The 21,487-nt window shown below is 44.9% G+C and overlaps 1 protein-coding gene across 3 annotated transcripts in view; it reads right to left on the bottom strand.

The window, feature by feature from the left end:
- Window positions 1-21,487, bottom strand: part of SYN3 (synapsin III) — a 264,723-nt gene that overhangs the window by 150,343 nt on the left and 92,893 nt on the right. For all 3 annotated transcript variants that reach the window (XM_049822562.1, XM_049822561.1, XM_049822560.1), the window contains 2 exons: window positions 18,073-18,130; window positions 6,136-6,227 (listed from right to left, as the gene is read on the bottom strand). In XM_049822562.1, the coding sequence (XP_049678519.1) occupies window positions 6,136-6,227; window positions 18,073-18,130 (150 nt within the window). The remainder of the gene's footprint in view (window positions 1-6,135; window positions 6,228-18,072; window positions 18,131-21,487) is intronic.

A 21,487-nucleotide genomic window follows, 5' to 3' on the forward strand; every position in this document is an offset into this window, starting at 1 on the left:
CAGCAGGAGCTGAGGTGGAAGCAACTGAAAATAAATACATAAATAAGCACACCCCAACTTCTCTACTCTTTTTTTCAGCTGCTGCTCAAAAAAAAAAAAAAAGAGGACAGGGACAGGCAGGTGAAGAGGTATTAGTGAAAGATGATGGTAAATCATCCCCCATGTGGGAATAATTTCTCCGTTTTATAAATGTTTACTGGAGGTGTTAAATTGCTTCATGTGTACCTGCAGCTTGCTAGGGTCTACCCTGTTTGGCACGTTGTCCCAGCCCATTGTCTCTGCAGGGAATTTTGGTAAGGGAAGCGGTCATTTGGCATGTTGGTGTTTTGCCTGAGGTGCATTTTCAAAAGCTTACACGCTGTCACACTCACTTCTCCATTACATTTACAGATTTCCATGCCATCAATACAAAAATATTGCCCAAATGTTGCTCAGTGTTAAATATATAGCACATATTGTACTATACTGTGCGGCACATTCTGTGAATCTTGGGAGAACCATGCGCTCAACGTATTTTTCCATCTGGCTTCTAGAAACCTAAACTCTGCCTATCAGTTTCTCCCATTTTTTTCTCCCATCTGCATCTTTGCAGAAATTTTCAGAATTTTGGATTGGACGCAACAAAAAAAAAGAAACAGACAATCTAAAAAAGAGCCCAATTAGATCAACAGTTAAATTAAAAAAGACAGGGACTAGACAGAGCCTAGGGTTTCTCTTTGACACAAGCTTTCTGGAAGACGAGAAGCTGGAAAGCGACCTACTGCCTACCAGTATGTCCTCCATCAGTGTCCAGGGACAGTAGCTACTCCCATGACCTCCACGGATATTCTCCCTGTAGAAGAACTGCAAGAAATCACCAACTCTTGTGAACGAATAGTCCTCGAGAGACAAGGAAATATCCATCTCCTGCCAATGTGCAGCTCCTGTGTGGTGAGAAAGCATGGCCTCTGTAGGTAACAAAACCCACGTGCCTCTTTCAGGGAGCAGCTTGTCAACGGCCCTGTGGGGTGGACGGACCTACTGGGATGGGAAAGGTGCAGTGGGCAGAGGGCAGTGTCCTCACTGGACTTTAAAAAGAGTCTTGCACCCTGGAGCAGGCAGATGTTTTTTTTAGCCAGAGTACACATCTGCTGGGGTCTGCAAGCTCTGACTGGTGGGAAAACACCGCTGCTGGGCTGGCCAGTCTCTTCCCCGCTCCTCCCATGTAAAAGGATTTGCTTCCTCGTGCTGTGATTGTACTGCAGCTTGCAGTGCAAAAATACGCTTTGGGAAAAAAGCACTTTCAGGTCCTGGTCTATTTGGGATGGTGATTCAAGAGGCTGCTCTCCTGTTATCAGAGCATAGTAGAAACCCTGAGTCAGCTGGAACCAACAGGAAAGTCAGTGTTAATTAAAGGAATGAATGGGCTTGTATGGAGGAATCGGAGCATTCACTGACCCCACCACAGCTGCGAGTGACAAGGGCATCTCATCCAGGGCAAGCAGGGTGACACACGCACCTTCTTACACACACCGGCCAAATTCAGGCAAGACCTGTAGGACTAAACACCGCTCCACGGCAGAGATCCTTCCCCACAGCAAGGCTTTGTCCACGGCGCTCAGCTCCTCTTTGCTTTGCGGTCAGGTTTGTCACCCCTCCATCGCTCCGTGCTGGGTCCTCCCCATTTCAGCCCCTGGGCATCTCCTGGTCCATCAACCGGTGTCTGAACTGTGGTGTTACAGCGGGTCTGCGTACCACACTGTAAGTGGTATGGCCACCACTGTGGTAGGTCCCACGCAGACACAAAAAAATGCGCATTCTCCCCTGGATGATCAGCCCCAATGGCAAAAGAGCCAGCTCCACAGGGAGACAGGAGATGAGAGCAGTCTGGTGCATGATTAATTTATATCCTTAAAAGTCTGAAATGCTCCCAAAGACATTAGTATTCCCATGTAAGAAAGCTGTCCAGATTTTCAACATATCCCCGTCTTATTCCCACATCTACTGGAATTAATAGCTGAAGGCTTGTAAAGCCCAAAAGGCAAACACAGGACTGCATTTAATCTAATGCAGAGGCTGAGATCATAGTTTGGGAGTCTAAGTGTTGTCAGAAGCAGAGACAGCCCCAATTCTCATTTACTCTAAGACACTTTTATAATATCCTGAAAGCATAAATGCACCTCAGAGTGGGTGCGGTGCCAGCGCTGATGGCCTCTTTGCACTGTGGAAACATTGGTATGAAGGGCCCTTCAGAGAAATGAAGATGAGTGAAAATGAAAATCCCATTCCTTACATCTAATCCCAGTAGAGCTTTCTAAGGTCCAGACCGTGCACTCAGTCTCTCTGTGTGTGTAGACCTGTGCAAAAGGACGTTGTACATGCACTGGAAGGAGGATGAAGAATCCACCCAAGTGTTTTAAAAGCGGGCATCAGCCCACGCTTGTTTTTTCACACTGCTTAGTAGGCCAGCCATCGCACCCAGAAATTATTCCATTTCTCTGTTGAAGGGGTTGCTGTGGCTAAGTTGGAGAGGGATCCTTTGGGATGAATAAGTGCTATCTCCTGCTTCCCATATTTACCTTTTCACTGCGGAAGCTCTGGTGCCAATTTGACCCAAAGAAGTGCTGGGGTGACAAGGACCAAAGTGTGGGAGATTCCTCCCGCCAGCCCTGGCTGAGCCCTGTGCTGGTCTCAGTGGCCAGCTCGTCCTCCTGCACGGTCCTCAGCCAGGACATGTGTTACAGGGCACTGACATAGGAAACCTCTTGCCAGAGACTGCACGAGATACTCCATGGCCAGCTCTTTTTTGTCTAACTCTGAAGAAAATGCACTGAACAGGCTGATGGAGCCATTGCAATACCGTGGTGGAACTGGCACAGAAAAAACACATGCAGTTCGTTAGATTTGTTAGATGATAGTCTCTCTCTCCAGCAGCACATTTCACTGAGACTAGCAAATCCCTCACCCCATCCTACAGATGTGCAGAACTTAGTAGCTAAAAAAGAGACCCAGAATTTTGTTACTGTAGAACTAAATTCTGGGAGCCACACTTGTTTTAAAAATCAGGCAAGCAAAGTAATGCCTGGCTTCAGTTATGTTCTTTGCTAACTTACTTGTTGCTACTTGTTTCAAGATACACAGGCTAGTAGTCATGGAGGACTGTATACTTCCAGTTCCTTGCTGTCTTTAATTGACAATAATGCTTCTCAAGCTCCATTTTTATTTTTTTTTTTTAATTTGCCTGAGGCAAGTGGTAAGTGTAGGGCTTCAAGGACTGTTATACATTCATATTAGGGGATTTATCTTCCAGGTAGAAGAACCACAATTCTTTCCTGGTGCAGTTCAAATCAGTTGGCACAGGGTCTAAAAGAATGCCTTAACTCCAAAGTGTCAGACAGGATCAAGGGATCAGCAAAGAAAGAATGTTGATTTAAACGTTCAATAGGATGTCCCCAGTTTCAAGAAAGGAGATGTGCTGCAAAATGACAGGATTTAATAGGCTAATAGATTGTTAGATAGTTTATCAGTGAACAGAATTTCAAACTGGAGAGAATACCCCAGTGGTTGCTTTATTATTAGTATTATTAGTAGTATTATTATTATTATTACTGTTGTTGTTATAAGCATTTATTATTTAATTGATTTAAAATCTACTGGTCTGTAGTAATTTCACGGTCTTTTGACTAAACTGCCACACTCTGTTGCCTTCACTTTGAAGAGGAGTGTGAGGAAGGCAGGGCTCCTGCAGAGGGGGAATCCCAAATGTGCCTGCCAGCAAGATGCTGTCGTATTTCCTTCCTATAACTTGTCAGTGGGATCTCCAAGGACTTTGGGTATTCAAAAACCATGATGAGTATTATATCTCAGAATCTAGAAATGTTCTGACTTGTGACTGGATGTTTTGCCTAATAAGTGATAGAAAAAATGTCCTCAGCAGCAGGGTTGGTGCACACATGCGAGTCGAAGGTGTCCCCGTGGCCGGGCGCCCCGAGGGGTTCTGTGGCCGGGCAGGACATGGCTGCGGGTGGGATGGGGGGACTTGGAGGGAGTGGGAAGGAAGCTGCACCCATGTGGGTGGGCTGGGGGGCCACCACACAGCTCAGGAGCAGCACCCTCGGTAATTCACCTTCTAAAGTGGAGAAGAGTTTTTATTTCTCTAAATTCTAAAGTATTGATAGGAGCGGCTGTGCAAGTTGGCGGGCCTGAGCTCTGGAACTGGCTGAGCTGGTCAGGACAGGGGCACATCGGCACAGGCTGTCATCAAATGGCTACGGCTTGGAAGGACTATGACAAACCACGGACAACACACGCCGCATAAACTGGGTATCCACACAGGTATCTATTTGCCAAATCCACTTCCCAGCACACAAATGCATGTGTCCTTAAACATGCATAGACATAAAAAAAAAACCTGAACACAAAAAATTCATAAAAACACGCATTTTCATATCTAAATAGCCACGTAAAAAGGCTAGCTGTGATACCTGCGTATTTACTGTGAGCAGAAACATGAACACTGTGCCCCAGACGCTCTTGTGAAATAAATTTTGTCTTCAGTTTCAGTTTAATAGCTCAAGATCTTTCTGCCAGATGTATGAACGGCTTTGGGAGGAAAGGCACGGGAAGGAAAATGAAGATGTGATCAACCTAGGAAATGGTTCTTGGGAAACCTTCCAGCATCATGAGCAAGTGAACACAAGAGCGCATTAGCACGGTGCACTGTCTGATGGATGCTCCAGCGGCTGGTTCACGGGACATACGTTTTGTTTCACTGAGAAACAGACGTTTGTGGGACGGGAGAAAGCAAATGGATGTAACAGACTCAACCTTCAAAAGTTTTTAGCAGAGGCTCGTGAAATTGTACCAAAGAATGAATGGAGACTTGTGGACGTACTAAGAGCTGTCAAGACCTGAAATGAATTGATGGACCACAGTCATAGCTAATTGACAGTGACAAGTGTTGCTTTGCACTGTTTGGACTGGAAATTACATCTTGAGAAATAAAACTGAGGCCAGCATGCTCACAATCACCATTTTTCAGCTGTTCTAATAATCCCTTTCAAAAATATCCCTGCATGCTATATTATGTGTGTCTATTTCTAAACTAGAAGCAAACAGACAAAAGCATTGATTAAATGTGTGAACAGTATTAAACTTGGAGACACTGTGTACACCAAAAATTGCAAAAGAATTGTACAAAAAGAAGTAGGGAGGCTAAAAAAATGGATTGGGAATAGCAATGAGATTTCAACATGAACAAAGAAAAGCTATTGTATCAAAGGTGAAGTGTAGAGTTAGAAGTTGTAATGACAGAAACTCATAAAGATGTAGGCTTGGGAATAAAAGGGTGAAAGGTAATATCAAGGCTATGTAAACAGAGGCATTTTACCGTCATACACAGATGTGACAACTTACACTGCTCCTTACATAGCACCAGTAAGAATGCATCTAACATTAACTCCAAATTGCAGGCACTCTGGTGTCAGAAAGAAGGGGAGCAACGCTTCTGGAAAGTGAATGGGGTGCACGACTGGGGAAGCATTGCTGAGGAAAAGAGTCTGCCCGCAATGTCTGCAGTTAGGAAGTAATGCTAGTAGGGACAGAAATCCCCATCAAACAGAGATTTGGTATTACCTCCGAGATGTAGCACAGGGCAAGGCCAGAGCATTGGGAATCTGGCAAAAAAGGTGATATTTCAGGAGGAAACCAGGCTGTGAGGATCAGGATCATGGAAAGGCTTTGTGGCTATTGCAAGGGTAGTCCACAGGGATCAGGACCTAACCCAGGTAGACTAATGAACGCAAGCCACTGTTTATAATGAAGTTTGTTGACACAAGGAGAGAAAAATCAAGGGAAAGGAAGATCCATTGCCCCTTTTACTGGGAGGCCTGAGGCTAAGAAGAACCTGAAAAGGAGGCATTTGCGGTTGCACGGAGGGTCTAGACTGGAAACAATGACTGTACGGCGTAATGTGCAACTGAGACCTGATACAAAACCACCAGAGTCAGGTCAGTCTTTCCACCGCTTCCAGGAAACCTTGAAGTCATCAGCACCGCGCTGCCCTAGTTCAGCTATCGGTCAGGCCCCGAGGTCATCCTGCTTGCCCCAACGTTGCTCCAGAAAGCCCGATTTTCAAGACAACGCGGTGCTCCTCACCTTACCACCTTGGTGCCGTTCCTCAGGACCTGCATGTCCACCATGCAGCCGCCCGTGACGTAAGCAGCCAGGTTCAGCTCGGAGAACTCAGCCTGGAGTGGAGCAAAAGGACAGAGCGTTACTCGAGGGCAGCCGAGACACAAACACACGGACACAGACACAGGATTGTCTTCAGCTGGAATGTGCCCTTCTTTTTTTTTTCCTTTTTTTTTTCTTTTTTCTGTGAGGCAACGGGAGATCCAGTTACAGCTGATTTGCCCTGGAGAGACTGCAGAAGTATTTACGGCTCCCACACTTGGGGCGTACAAGTATACAGGATTAGGCTTATTGCAGTAATAAGTACTGAAGGAATTAAGAATGAGCAAGCTGAAAAATGCATACAGGAAAGAATAATAATAATAAAAAGAGGTAAGGTCATTTGAATTCAAATTCCAAGTTTCCACTCGGAAACATCCATTTAGAATTATGTCTGAGTTGGCTGTCGTGCCACTGGCCAGCTTTAAACCTAATACAAAAGATTTAAACCTCCCTAAATAGCTAAAAAGCTTCATTATGCTGCAGGAAGGTGATAAGCAGAAAAACCCACTTGATGCGGTTTACTTATTAAGATTTTAACTATTAAAGGGTTAGCAAAGCTGGCTAGGCTATTAACAGTACTGCTCAATTATTAAAACACTTTATATTTTAAAAGAGGTGCGACTTAGGAGGCCAGAAAGGTTGGCAAGGAATATTTAAGCTATGGGGAGTGAAAGGGAATGTGCACGGGGGCGATTATGACTGCAGTGGGTGTCAGTGAAGGTTAAGACGCAAATCAGAGCGATTAACGGGGCGAGAGGTGTGATAATCCTCCGGCGTGGCCGCTGGCTCGGCCGCCCCTCAGACAGGAGTGCCAGCGAGATTTGATGGTCTCAGGCCGCTCTCAGTAGGAAGGGGACGGCAGAATTAGCTGATCAGTGCTCCTCTTGGGCTCCAAATCCTAACTCTGTTCTTTATGAGTAAATGAGCAGTCCTTAAAATAGAACAGCCCATTATTGTGCCGTGCAAGTTGTTCCTCTCCAGCATGATGCAAACATACCTGTACAGATTCACAGTCGTGTATTAAATTAGTGCCTGGGTATATAAATTAATATAATTATAAATATAAGTATAAATATAAATATATAAATATAAATATAACGAGGTTTCATTTTTTGAGAGAAAATTTAGTCTTCTCCCTTTGAACAGCTTTTTTTCCCCTTTCTGTTAAGGCATTTCTTTCAGACTTAGTGTGATGGAGACTGGGCAGCAGTAAAATAATCTTCTAACCAGTGGCTACCTAATACCAGAGCACTTAGATGGTGTTCCTAATGCTTGTAATTTTATTGAGATCCTTGTACTACTTAATGTTCTTCTGGTACTTCTACTAGCTGGAATGAAAAGATAGTGCCAGGAACAACTTTTATACAGAAAAAAACAAACTGAAAAAACAAAAAAGCATGTTTTGTCCTCCTGAACACACGGAAAAAACTTGCCAATGGAGAACTAGTGCACCTGCAAAGGCTCAGAGGCCAGACGACAAATGAAAAAATTGCTTCCAACTTTCTTTTTTTAAAATCCACATAATTTTAAAGCAATGACTGTGGACTGGTGACCCGATGATGTAACGAGATTTTATGTCTGTGGCCCTGTGTAAACTTTTCACAGCAACACCCTTACATGATCTTACATCGTTTTAACTCCCAATTACAATGAAAGGAGGGGGAAAATTTTCTGTTGCCAAGAAATAAATTCTACTTCAAACACATACACACACACAGAAGGGGAAAGGCAGTGGTTCAGGTGACTGGCTGGGCTTTTCTTATGAGATTCCAGTGTTGCCTTGGCCACAGCCACGCTTCTCCAGTGATCATATTGGATATAAGAGAAGAAAATAGGTACCTCTAAAAGGCACCTGCATTTTATATGTTTAAAAAATCTCAATAGATGTAGGGAGGGGGAAGTCCTTGAACAAATTGAGCAGGAGCAGATGCTCTGGGTACCATCAGTGAGCTCCCCAGTGGGTCAAGACAAGATTGCCCGCTTGCTTGTGGGCTCGAGAGGCTCTATGGACTGGAGAGATGAAAGGATGGTTTTCCCATCTCTGTGTCTGCATACGCCTCGGAGATGTCCCACTCTGAAAGCAGAGAGTTACTGAGCTGGACCTTCAGCTTCTGCAGCTGAGGGATGCGTCGTCTGATGTGAACACCAGAGCAAGAGAGGGAAGTTTGAGGTCTGTGTTTTCATGTTTTTTATGCTTTTCTTCCACAATTTTTTCCATAACTGTTTTGTATTAAAGAACTTAATACTTTGCTTTGCTGGGGGTGAAAATGGGCAGTCTTCATTTGACGGCTGGCACTTACAATCCAAGTAAGTCGGTCTGACAGGCATTGCCCTGAGGCCGTCAGAGCAAACAAAGCTGTGCTCAGCCACCTGACATCCAAACAGGCCTGGGAATCCCCTGAGCTGGTAAATATTTCATACCAAACTGCCAGGACCAATTTCAGGCCTGCTAATGTCAAGAGCCAGAAGAAAAGGAGAAATCCCCTTTGGCAACCATTGTCTGGGGCACCCTGGCAAGGAGGGAGGAGTGGAGAGAGGGCCTGGGGGACTCGGCTACCTCGCCCCCAAAACAGACAGATACACAATCCCAGCTGAGGGACAATCCTAATCTTTTCCTGGCATTCGCTCCTGCTTTAACGGAGTAAGTCAAGGACCGTTGCTGCTTTCATGTAGCTGCTTTGTCCCCTCCGACAGGCCGCTGCTAGCCGGCATTTGGAAGAAGGCTGAAAACTTCAGTCAGCAGAAATTGTTTCCTGTTGATTTTCCAGTGCTCCCTGTATTTTTAACTTTGTGGGTTTTGTAGCCTGATGACTTCCCTTGGCTGGGCTTTCAAGTCTGAGATCATCTCCAGCCTGAGTTTACCTTGCAGACAAAGAGGTCTTTGAAAGCAGCCCATGCAGATAGAGTGACAGGTAACTATGCATAAAACAGGAGAGCCCAGCTCCCCATGGCCTTGCAGAGTCATTTGCGTTAGGACTCATCGAATAGAAGGCGGCATTACATTAGCCTGGTGGTTTATACTTGCTTTGCAATGGTGCCAGTGGCTGCAAAAACACTCAGGGCAAAAGTGAACCATGTGTGACAAACGTGACACAATCTGTCTTGAAGAATAACGTAATACAGGCTGGGAGTAGAAATATTTTGTGCATCTGTGAGGCCCAGACCTGGGAGGATGCCACAGATATTTTGAGGATAGTTCTGTTAAAAATGCCTATTTCAGGTATTCAGATTCAGAAATCTTTCTGTAACATTTGGACTAAACCTTAAGCTACTCTCAGTTTCTCCCACCAGTGTTCTCTAGGTGCCGGAGGATCTTTTTGGTGAGTTATTTTAGAGTTTCTGTTTGCTGATAATAAAACAAGGAGGATGTTGTCATTTTAAATCATGCGATAATAGAAACGCCTAGCTTGGTAGCCATACCTATTAATGACTCATGGGAGGCACATGTTCAAGGTGGATTTTAAGCATTTTTCATAGAATAACAGAAAGTTGCGTTGGAAGGACTTCAAGACATCACACAGTGTGTCTCTCTTTCCTAAGGCAGGATCAGCTCTACCTCTGCCGTTGTGTGCAGATACTACATAACCTTCTTGTATCTTCCACAGATGAGGAACCTCCTCAGGCAATCTGTGCCTTAACAACCTTGGAAAGTTTTCCTATTTTCCAGCCTAAATCTCTCCCCTTCCTTCTTGAGACTGTAATTTTTTTGTCCATTAATTCTTCCTGCAGAACCTGAGGACCTACTGTTTGAAGACTTACCCTTCCTTCTTCCTTTTTTTCCCCTAGACAAAACCAACTCCATTCTTGTAAGATTTCCTTGTTTTTCAGCACAGTGATCAGTGTTGTTGCTGTCACTGGGATCGTCTCTGACTGGTCCTCAACGTCTTTGGGTTGTAATGGCCCAAACTCACCATGATTCTTCAGCAGAGACGTGACCATTGTTGAGTAAGGTGTAAGGAAGTCCACTCGCCTTACATATAATACTGCTGTCCATATGTTCTGGCATGGATTTGTCACGTGTACAGCAACATGACTCATATTCTGGCTGAGAACCACTGTAAGCCTTGCCTTGCTTTGTCTAGGCTACTGACTTGTCTTCAGTTTCCTGTCTTGTGCATCTGCTATTGATGATTGATGCGTAGCGGGGAGATTTGTCAATGTCTATAAAAACTTGATGGGAGGTAGTAAAGAAGATGGACCCATACTCTTCTCAGTGGTGCCCAGCAAAAGGACAAGGGGCAATGGGCACAAAATGAAATATAAACACAAAACCCCTCCCTTTTTATTGCAATGATAGTAAAACACTGGAACAGGTTGCCCAGAGAGGTTGTGGAGTCTCCATTCCTGGAGACACTAAAACCTTTATTGGCCAGGTCTTGGGCAGCCTGCTCTAGGTGACTTTGCTCAGAGCAGGAGATTGGACTGTGAGATATCCACATGTGCCTTCCAGCCTCAACCGTCCTGAGATAAGTTTGGCATCTGGCAGATGTCCTTATTAAACTTCTCCTTGCACGTCAATGGAGAACCCCAGGAAAGCATCCCAGTTTGCTCCTTGAGCAAATACTGAGGGTCAGTTCATCTTCATCAGTTCATCTTCCTGCACAGGAATGCAGGAATAGGGGTGCAAGACAGGTTTCTGGATTTGTGTTTTGGGGGCATGGTGGCTGATTTATTATTTTTTTTTAAAGCAAGCAGGCTTAGTGTGTCCATAGAGCAACAAGCACATTGGGGGTTTTTGAGCTACTGAACTTCCTAAGCCCTCATCTGTACATAATCTGACTAAAAGCTACTCAGGTTGGTTATTGCTTAAAAGGGAGACACAAAGTTATACTAGACTTCTGTGTGAATATTTGCATATATACCCCCATTTGCACATATACCGCACACATACAAAAATAGCAGAGGGGGTTTTAGCCCTGCCAGGGAACATTTACACTTTCCTCAGTGTGACACGCCATACGCTGTAACACATACGCTGGCTTTTTGGGGGGGTTATTCTGTCACATAAATCACAGCACTGAGCTACCGCCGCAGTACGCAGCTTCCCGTAAGGCAACGCAGAGTACCCCCATCGGGATGCACGTCTCCTTTGGCTCCCCCTTACCCGCCGACTGTGGTCTGGCCAAGGCTCTCCACTCTCCCACTCTTGCTCCTGAAACTCCTCGCCAATTATCAGTACACGTCTGTTTTTCTCCCCCCTGCCCTGTGACACAAAATGCAGTCAGTATAACAGGCTGGTCCGTGTCATGGCTTAGGCACTCGGGATGAGGAATTACTGCTGTCTAATCAAATCGCATACATTCCTCCGTGGATTTTATGCTTTAGCTTTTGGTAGATCTTCCAATATGTACAAGGAAAGAAAGACTTTGGCAGACACCAGACTGCATTCCTCTACCAGCATATTTCACTACAACCATTACAAGTGTTTTTTTGGGGGGAAGTAAGCAATCCCTAAATCCTGCACAAGCAGAAGGGTGAACAGACCGTATGGATGTGAAGAAGGGGAGGGCTGGGGCTGTGCGTGCTTGGTGTGCACATGCATGCAGAATTAGAGATTACACACCGTGATTCCCCATGTCTCTTTCCTGGGACATTTTCCTTTGGAGAGGCATCCTGCTTCCCACCTGCCCCCAGTACTGGGATTGCTCTCTGGGAGAAAAGGATGGAGAGGGAATTCCCTCCCTCAGGGCGAGGGAATCCTGGTGTGCGGCTCCAAAGAGAGCTTCCACAATTGCTCTTTGCAAGTCCTGAAGCTAGGATGCATGCTCCTCGGCTACAGACAGTGCTGATGCTGAAGGTCCACATGCCTTGACCTGTGTGAGCGCCTTTCGGTGCATCAGCTTTGATGGCATTTGGAACTGTCTCTTGAATTTTCTTTTCAGAAGTTGCGTGACTGCCCCAAAATTGGAGATCTAGCAAAAGCACATTTCTAGACCTTTTGATCCCAGGAAATAGCTCAAAATCATGAACTCTGTAAGCCTCCAAAAGCCAATGGAAATAAAAAAAAAAAAAAGAAGATACTATTTATTTAAGAAATTCATGATTTTTGAGTCATTCTTGCTATTTTTCCAGGTCCCTTTATTCATGGTTTCCGAATGCTTGTATATGGCAAAGCTATGAGAACTGCTGTTGCTGTTCTTGAACTGCTTTCTGGCTTTCAGCTGGGGAAAAAAACCCCTAAACATACAATGAATAAAAATTATACAGTTATTTGATGAGAGGCTAATTTTCCTCTCATCACACACGGGCCTATCAGACTTTACCTTTTGAAAGGATCACTTTATGCCACACATGAAAACACCTCTTTAGGACGGGAAGTACAATGGAGCTGCAATTCATGATTTGTATTACAATTATCTTCTGTGAGCGCCAAGTACAACTTTTTTCCTGACAATGCTGCCAATGGAGTCATAATCTATACCACAAGACTTTTCCAGAAGCGTGTACATAGGAGTTCACTGAATAATCATTCCCTGAAAATAAACCAGGCAGTGGGAACAAGTGAATGAGCTGTGCAAGAAGAATGCGTGTCAGACGGACAGACAGACCCACCTCGTCACAGCAGGAAATGGTGGGAAGGAGACGGGTGGACAAACAACAGGAATAAAAATTTAGATGAACCTTTTGGCCCTTTTACCCTTTTCACCCCGCTCCACCATCAATTAGCCAATGTCAGGAAAGATGTCTCTGAATATATTGAAATGCCTTTGGGAAATATCTGACGGAAAGGTACCCCGAAGGTGGCAGACCCTCTCTAAGAAGTGCTGCTTGCTCTCGCCTGCTAGATCTGTGCTCTCCTCTCTCCCTCCTGGGCTCTCGCTGGTCAATGCAGGGCACAGAACTGGGAAAGCCCACCAGAGCGATTGGTCTAACCCCTCGCTACTGCAGGCACCACGCCACGAAACCCTTTCTTAAACCAGTGCATTTATTAAAAGCAGCCATGTCTCCTTTAGCCTCTGGTTTGGCAGGAGAAACAAACTCAACCCTTTCAGCCTCCTCTCATAAGTCAGGTCTCCGTGGTCATCCCAGTGACCCTGCTCTGCACATCTCCTGCTTTGGGACCATCTCTCTCCCAGACAGGTGGCAAGTGTCCCACTTATCTGGCTACCGGCCACAGTATCATGGTCTGTCCGATGGGTTTATGGCTGTCCGGGTCTCAGCCCTGGCTCTCTTGCCCTCTTCTGCTTGTACCCGGGGATGCTGGGGATGCACGGCCACGCGACATCGCCTGTGTGCGTGCAGCATCCCCCGTGTGCATGTGGCATGCCTAACGCCCAAGGAGACCCCCACCCGGGGTGTCTCATCATCCATATGGGAAATCCCGGAGTCTCATGAAATCCTTAGAGCATGCAAGGCTTATTTTTCTCTGGGACAGGGCAGAGAGGGTGGGGAAGGAGGTGGTGAATTACTACCAGTTGCCTCTAGTGATGGGAAATGTTTGACAGAGCATAAGGTCTACGGTGTAATTCCTCCTTTTACTGAATATACTGTGTTTCCTAATGCCTCCTGTCCTCTGGCCAGTGAAGGAATATGAAGATAAAAGCAAAATTAATTTTGGGAGAGGCTAAAAGCAATGTGGTGAAGTCCTGTGGCACTTTAAGATTCTTCTTTAAGTTCAACTTAGGCTTAGAGCCATTTAATCAAACTTACACTTTGCATTCTAAAAGAATTTATCTAGTATATGTATTTCTAGAGAAAAGAACTGGAGATACATACACTGCAGTTCTCAAAGCTAGAAATCACAAGGCAAGTAAAAGCAATAACATGGATCAAAATCTAAGAACCTTAATTTTAGCATAAAATAGCAACAGTATTTTTAGACTTGGCTGCTCCTTAAAGCTTAGGGGTTTACCCACACTGACTAAAACTTAAATCATCAGGGTTTAATGAGAACAGGTCAAATAGATTTTCACTTTTTGATCAGTGTTTCATTCAGTCTTATGAATGACTATCATTGCTACAGATGGACCTGTAGTGGAAAAAATATCCAAATAATAAAAATGTAACCCAAACTGCCTCCAAAGAAAAGGGGCCATGATTCAGGAGAGCACTTGCATTTGCTTCCCACCGCCCCAGCCCTCACTGAGCCCCGCACCTCTCCCCCTGCAGCCCCCAATGGGGCTGCATGCCTGGGTTTCGGTCCAGGGTGGGCCATAATAAATCCCACAGCCTCTAAAGCACATTAATAAATATGTTTTGGGTGTTACGCTGAAGATTAGAAGAGAAGAAACAAAGGTGGACACAGAGTCAGGCCTCACATGTTTTTTTAATGAATGACAGGAGGCAGCGGAGCCTGGAGGCTGTACCCACCGCTGGGTCCCTGACAACTCTCTCCACTATTCACTGGCACCAGCCGGTGCCCACAGAGTCACTTGTCTTATGCTAGTGGTAATGGACTTAGCTGAAGAACAAGGGCCTGGGGTCGGTATCAAAGTCACGCCATTCATTTTGGTGCTAAAGAACCAGAAAACCTTCTTCAAGACTCCAGAAAACCTATTTTCATACAAGCTGAGACTTACAGAAGCAGCTCCCTGAGCAGCAGGGTGGCATTTAACAGTCTCTTCCCTGCGGATTATCCAGTGTCTAACATGAACCGAATTCACCTCTTGTAGAAACTTAGTGTCTTGAAACTTCTGCCTGTTTCTCCAATTCGGCTGAAATCAGCCAGTGCCTTCCACAGTGCTGGGTGGGGGTTAGACGGAGCGAGACAGCATGATCACATACGTCTTGCATTCCTCGGATGACAGCCAAGGGGGAGAGGCAGCTCGGAGAGCTGGTAGGGGTGTATAACCAGATTAGATAACTGACTTCCCGCTGCTGAGAGAGGAAGAGACAGCGCTGCTTTCAGCACTCCTGCTCCATTACAAATAAGTGATGTCATGACTTCAAAAAAAAAAATAAAATTACCTACTGTCCTGTTCTGCTTCCCCCCAAGATTGCAGAAATGGCTTGCTATGAAAGAATTAAGATGTACTAGAGATGGAGATGAAAGAGGAAGAGAAAGAGCAACAAGACAAACTCTTCCTTCAGTTTAAACCAACTACAGAGCATCCTAAAAGAATGGCAAAAAAATTAGGACAGTCAGAAAAAATAGGGCAGCTGCTTTTTCCCAATGTGGTTTTTCAAGAGTATTTAACATTTGGATATTTCCTTTCACTGCTTTCTGCCATTCAAACTTTTTTGTTATTTAGCTTTTCAGATCAAAAGTGTTTTTTCCTATAAAATATAAAAAAATTTCCTAAGGCAAACTGTATTTCTGGCTGAGTCAATAATGTGTGGTTATCTGAAGCAGGATCAAATGGAAAAATGAAAACCTAAATGAACTTATTGAGCAGACCAAGTGGCTCAAGAGGTGCCCGAGAGTCAAACTTTGATCTGATGCAGAATTTATTCAGAACTGAACAGCCAGGTTAGGGCTTGTGAACCATGGCACAGTCTGTGTGCTGTTCACAGGACAGTTATAGTAGTGGAGACTGGTGAGCTGGGAACTCAAAGAGAAAGGTGTGGACCAGGCTGGTAAACACAGATATACCCTGCTTTTTTTTTTCTTTTCTTTTTTTTTTTTTTCATAAGGAGGTGGTGGAAGAGCATTAATTTTTCAGGTTGAGAGGGTCTGTGTTCAGCCTCAGGGGACCTGTTCCACAACAGTTTACATTCCTGGATTGTGCTCAAGGAAGAGGATGAAGAAGTGAGGAAGGCTTCAGATAATCAGGGTAGAAGCAATGAATAAAAATTAAATATCAAGAAATACTGAGCAAGTATGGATGGGCAAAGAAAGAAGGGGACAAAAAGCCAGAGTTCGAAGAAAGAAGTGCCCTTCTCGTGGCCTCAACGATATGCAGACGGGCCTGAGGTCAGGTTCAAGGACTGCTCGTGACAACGCAGCTTCTGTGTTTCCCTTGACAGACGGTGATCCAGCTGGGGAACGTGATCATCCCTTCTGCTGTCGAGGTCTGGGGGAGTCAAAAGCAGTTCCCTACTCGCTACGTGGAGGCTCGTCTGCCTGATCGGAGGGGCAGCGAGGGGACGAGGGGAAGCGGCCGGGACCCTTGTTCATTGTTCCTCAACTCTGCTGCTCCCGGCATGCTTCATTCCCCTGGGCAATGCTGCAGTCACTGTGCTGGGTATTTAAAGAAGGCTGCAAGGGGCCTGGCGATGGTCCTCACTGGCAGAGTCACACCAGCCTTGTGGTCTTTGCTTGGAGCAATTTGGTGCCTCGTCTCAGACATGGATGTTCAGCCTATGTGAAGGATTTCAAGGGACAGACTGGGAAAGTCTCCCTGGAAGAGTCCTTGGGGAAATGCGATAAGCTACCTAGTGACGATGAGGAGGGTCATTACTGGGTTTAACCCATCAGGGATCAAGAGTCCGCTTCTGCCTTTCCCCACTCACCAACCATTTGAAGAGAGTTCCTTTATAAGGACCTCAAGTGCGATAACATTTGAGGAGAAGGAGTATGAGGGGAAAGGCAGAGGCTGGAGGTTTAGGAAAGACGACAGGTAATTTTGAAGAGTATCAGGTCTAGCTTTGAAGCTGACCCTGCTTTGAGTGGCTGAGCAGGTTGGATCAGAGGTTTGAAGGGCAAATATGAATAATTATTTGATTCCATGCTTCTATGTGAGAAGCGTGATTCCCCCCCGCCATTCTCTTTTAGGACATTTACTGAAGCAGCCAGCAAAATAAAGACTTTGATAAGGAAGTGCAAGAGACATGTTCTTGTTAATACCACCCAATACTGACAAGCATGATATCAATAAAAAAAGGAAAATGAAGTGTTCATAGCATCATAGTTGCAAAAAAAAAACTTGCTAAATTTTCTGTCCCAGACACAGCCTTTGGTTAGAACATGCGTGCTCAGGTATAGTCCTAGGCAACTGGACAGCAACCCTTTGAAAAGAGAAAGAACACCTTATCAAGGGCAATGGGTCCTGAGAAAGTCTTCAGAAGTACTGCGTTAATGATTCTATACACACACACAATGCAGAATCAACAGCTTTATAAAGAAGTATCAGGTCATTCAAGCAACATTCACCAGCTTTCTTTATCTAAGCAGTTTTATAGCCCCAATGAGTACAAAACAAGCACATGATTCCTTCAGGATCACTGGCTCCTCTCTACATCTCTCTCTTCTTATGCCTGCTTTCAAGTTAGGCGCCTTCTGATGGTTATTAATAATCATTTCTACTTTGACAACCGCATCCAAAGTCTCAGTCAATACTGGGACTTCATTTTGGCAGACACTGCACCAACACGAAGAGGAGGGGACAGAACCCAACGTGAAGAGTTTTCAACTGAAATGAATGGCTGGTGCTAAGGCTAACAGAGAAACAGAGAATTTGTCCAATGCCCTGCAGAGCACATCAGAAAACCGGCCGTGAACCTCCTTACTGTTCCTATGGGCTTTCAACAGATTGAAAAATTTTGCCATATATAGTTATTTTGCATACTTAAACCAAAGGTTTTAGGCTTAAATCAGGCTAAGTCAGAAGACTTGTATAGCTGGGAAGTGGAACGTGACATGACCAACATGTACTGTGGCATACTGGCTTTGCACCTTTTCAGGCATATACAGAGCTGTGAGGTAGTCTTCAAATAGAAGAAATTATATTCCCATCACCAGAACAGAAAATTTAATTTTAAGGTGAAATAGCGACGGATTCTGCAAAGGTAGGGAGGACAAAAGGATAGCCCAATAAGAAATTTTCATTTATAGCTTCCACAATTCTATAAAATGGACATGTCTTAAAACTCCTCATTAGTTCCTTTCTTCAAGAGAAGAAATATCCACAAATTATCTGTCATTAAGACCTCAGCACTATCCACACACATTTCTTAGAGCCAAATTCAGTTGTCACTGACCTGTTCCACTCGGATATCAAATTCTCCATTCACCTTCTTCCCCTGGAAATATTTGGCCCTGCAGAAGAAATGAGAGAGACAAACATGGTTAAAGAAAATTTTTGGCTTTCGTTACATACTGCTTCTTCATTTCCCTTTTTGTTGAAGAATTTCTATCCGGGTCACAGCATGTTTTCCTAATTCCTATCTTCTGTCAGCTTTCTGTTCTCCAGGAGAAACCTGCCAAGCCAGATGAAAACCACATTGGAAAGTTCCTTCAAGGCTTGTGACTTTTTCATTTTATTTTCAAACTGAAAACCAAATGCTCTCCTAATGTTTTCCAGAGCAACAATTCTAATCAATGATTCCTTGCTATATCTCGTTTAATACTCAATCTTTATTCTGCAAAAGAAGGAGAGCAACATATGGCACGGCATCGGAAACTTCTTTTGATGCTGGGCAGGGATCTTTATCATCACAGCTGAAGTACTTGTGAAGCCTATTCTCTTGCTCTCTTGCTACAGAGCTGCTTTTCAATTGTTTGTCGTTCTGCTATTGATTTAGAGAAACAGTATCTGCATCTACAGCGTCACTAACGGAGGATCTTTTCTCTTGAACTGAGAAACTGTGCTCGCTTTGGAGTTGAACAGTGTCATGAGAAGGACGTATACCTTCCACCACCACTGCTCCTAGTTGCCTACGCTATGCAGACAGCAAAGGACTTCCAGAAGAATTGGTTGTTCAGGAGAGGGGAAGGCTGACAGTAGTGTTGGAGCAGAAAACATAGGAAAAGGGCAGGCAGTTTTAGCTTTTTTATTCATATTGCTATAATGCCCCTTATATTGATAAGTCAACAGGGAAATTGCAAATGTAATTTCCCCTGCGAATATTTCTCCCCAATTCTTCCCCTTGCCAAACAAGCTTGACAGAAGAAAATATGAATTTAATTTCTCAGACCTCCCCCCTAAAACTTCAGGAAGACCATGTAGGTTCCAAAAAGTTCTTCTATTTGGAAAGCATTGAAAACACAGTTAAGCCCTGCAAGAGCTGTTTCCAGAGACAAAGTAACTCTCTGCATTCTGTTTCCAATTGGCAAAGAGAGGACAGAATAAAGAAGTAAAGGAAAATGAGGGGAAGCCGTCTTTGCTACCTATTTTATAGTATTAGCAAAAAAAAAAAGAAGCTGGCTCACATTTTTACTATGTGTCTATTTGTTCCAATAAAAAAGGAGAGACAGTAGGAAGGCAATTTTCCCCATGGCTGAAACACACCAGTTTTCAGCTGAATGCTCCCCTCCCCCCAGAAATGTGAAATGTAAATAAAAAAGTTGGGTTTTTTTTTTTTTCATTCTGGCTAAAAACCAAATCAAAAGTTTTCATTTTATTAGAAAAAGACATAAAAAAGTCAAAAGTTTTCTCCTTCATTCTAACGAGGGTATCTGAAGGCTGTATCACGTTTCCCTTCCCAGACAGCCCATCCATCAGCATGGTGTTAATAAGACTTCTGCATGGATGTCAGTGAGGGACAGTGTAGCAGCCAGGTGTGACCAAGACCGAGGGGCTTGAACAACCCCTGTCCGGTATAAAAAGAAGAGCTCTGGCCATTTCCCCCCGCTTTTTAGAATTTTTGAGTGTTGCATTAAAAAAAGCAACTCAGCAGACAAGCAGAGACATCATGCCTCTAACAATAAACAGGAACGCAAAATGCACTTAATAATTCCATCATATTTCTGGAGGCACAGCTCTAGAGGGTTTGGCAACATTCCTCACTCCTAAACATTGGGGATATTGCTGGAATCAGTGACTTCTCAAAAACTGGAATAAGCTTTAAGTGGGCCCACAGGAACTGGTCTGAAATTTGAGGCCCGCTATTTACTGGTACAAGCTTGTTTTTATTCCCAGCACACTCATAATGTATACTCCTTACCCACATTTATGAAACACACTTCCTCCCTCTATGGCCTCTCCTCTTTGCCGACCAGCTGGTTGCAAACTCCTTGATGCTGCTTTGCTTCAGCTTGTAATGAAGTGTGATTAACCACAGCCTTCAGCCCGATGGAGCAAAGAGGCTTCCACTACCTAGTCCAGGAAATTAGCCTTCACACGCTTAAAAATTCCTCTCTCCCATCTCTCCGGTACTGGCTCTGCTCATGGATGGTCACACAGAGGGCACAGCCAGTGTCAGGAGTCATTGGAGTAGAGCAAGGGACCTCAACTTAGACACTGCGTGACGTCTTCTTCTTAGCCCTCTTTCCACACAGGTCTCATCCTGTGCCTCAGATAATTTTCTTTTAACAGCACAATATATCACTTTCTTTCAAAGGCAGTCCCCCAGGAGGGTTAACCTGCTCTGAGTGGCTCTGAAGACTACAGGTGCTAAGCAATTTGCAGCCAAATATTTTGGTCAGCCCATCATTTTGACACAGCCCAGGGTAAGAATGAAACACTTCTTACTGAAACATCTCTGAAATGGATGGAGTGATGTTTTCAATTTGCACCTGGGGTTTTGGAGCCCCTGGGCAGTAGAGGCTATCATATCGAAGTGAAAAATGGCTTTAGCCTCACCCCAGAACCCCTGAAACTTCAAGCAAGCTGGAATCATTGCTGATGCTGAGGAAACATCACGATGCCTCCATTGCAAGAGGGAAGAGTATTTTGGCCAGTATTGCGCAACGTATTAAATGGCTTCTGGTCCCTCCAGCGGACGTGAGATGGAGGAAAGAAAGACTGTGCTGCTCTGGTGGGGATGCAGGGGAAAGACAGATCCATGTTTCTGGCAGGTGAGACCGTGCAAGACATTTGTGGATGCTCTCTGCCCCAAAACCACCTGAACAAGGCTCTTCCAGACCTCCGCTTAGGAAATGACATGCTGCAGGGTTATCTAGGCAGCTTGTAGGGCAGCTGGGGAGCGGCACCCAGAAGACCAGTCAAAACTCTTTCTGGGAGCCTCAGAAGTGTCCCCACGCACCTCCAGCACATCAGTGATGTGAAGAGCGGCTCATCGCCCCGGGAGGGGGGCTGTCTGGCATCCCCCAGCTTGGGACACTGGGCAAAGCATTGGCCACGCAATCCCCTCCTCCTGTCCCGGGCAGCCTGCAGCACTGACCACCGCTCGGTTGGCCATCCCTTTATTTTAAAGCACGTCAGATGTTCAACCCGCCAGAACACAGCGTTATAATTTGGCTAAGGCAGGGTGCAGATGGGGTGGTGAGGTTGCTGTGACCTCAGTAAATGAGCGTGTAAACATGTTTTGACTGAAGAAAATGGCAGGGCCATGCTCAAGAGCAGTTCCTGGGTGGGATTTACAGCACTAGGCAATGCATTTAAATGTAGCCACACCGTCTGGGAGGGAGGAAGCACCATAATAAACAGCCAAATGTCTGCCCTGGCTTCCAGGGAGCAAGCTTGCCTTGAAGTGCTCCCTCTTTGTGATGAAG

This window comes from Accipiter gentilis, chromosome 18, assembly GCF_929443795.1.
Source record: "Accipiter gentilis chromosome 18, bAccGen1.1, whole genome shotgun sequence".
Lineage (NCBI taxonomy): Eukaryota > Metazoa > Chordata > Aves > Accipitriformes > Accipitridae > Astur > Astur gentilis.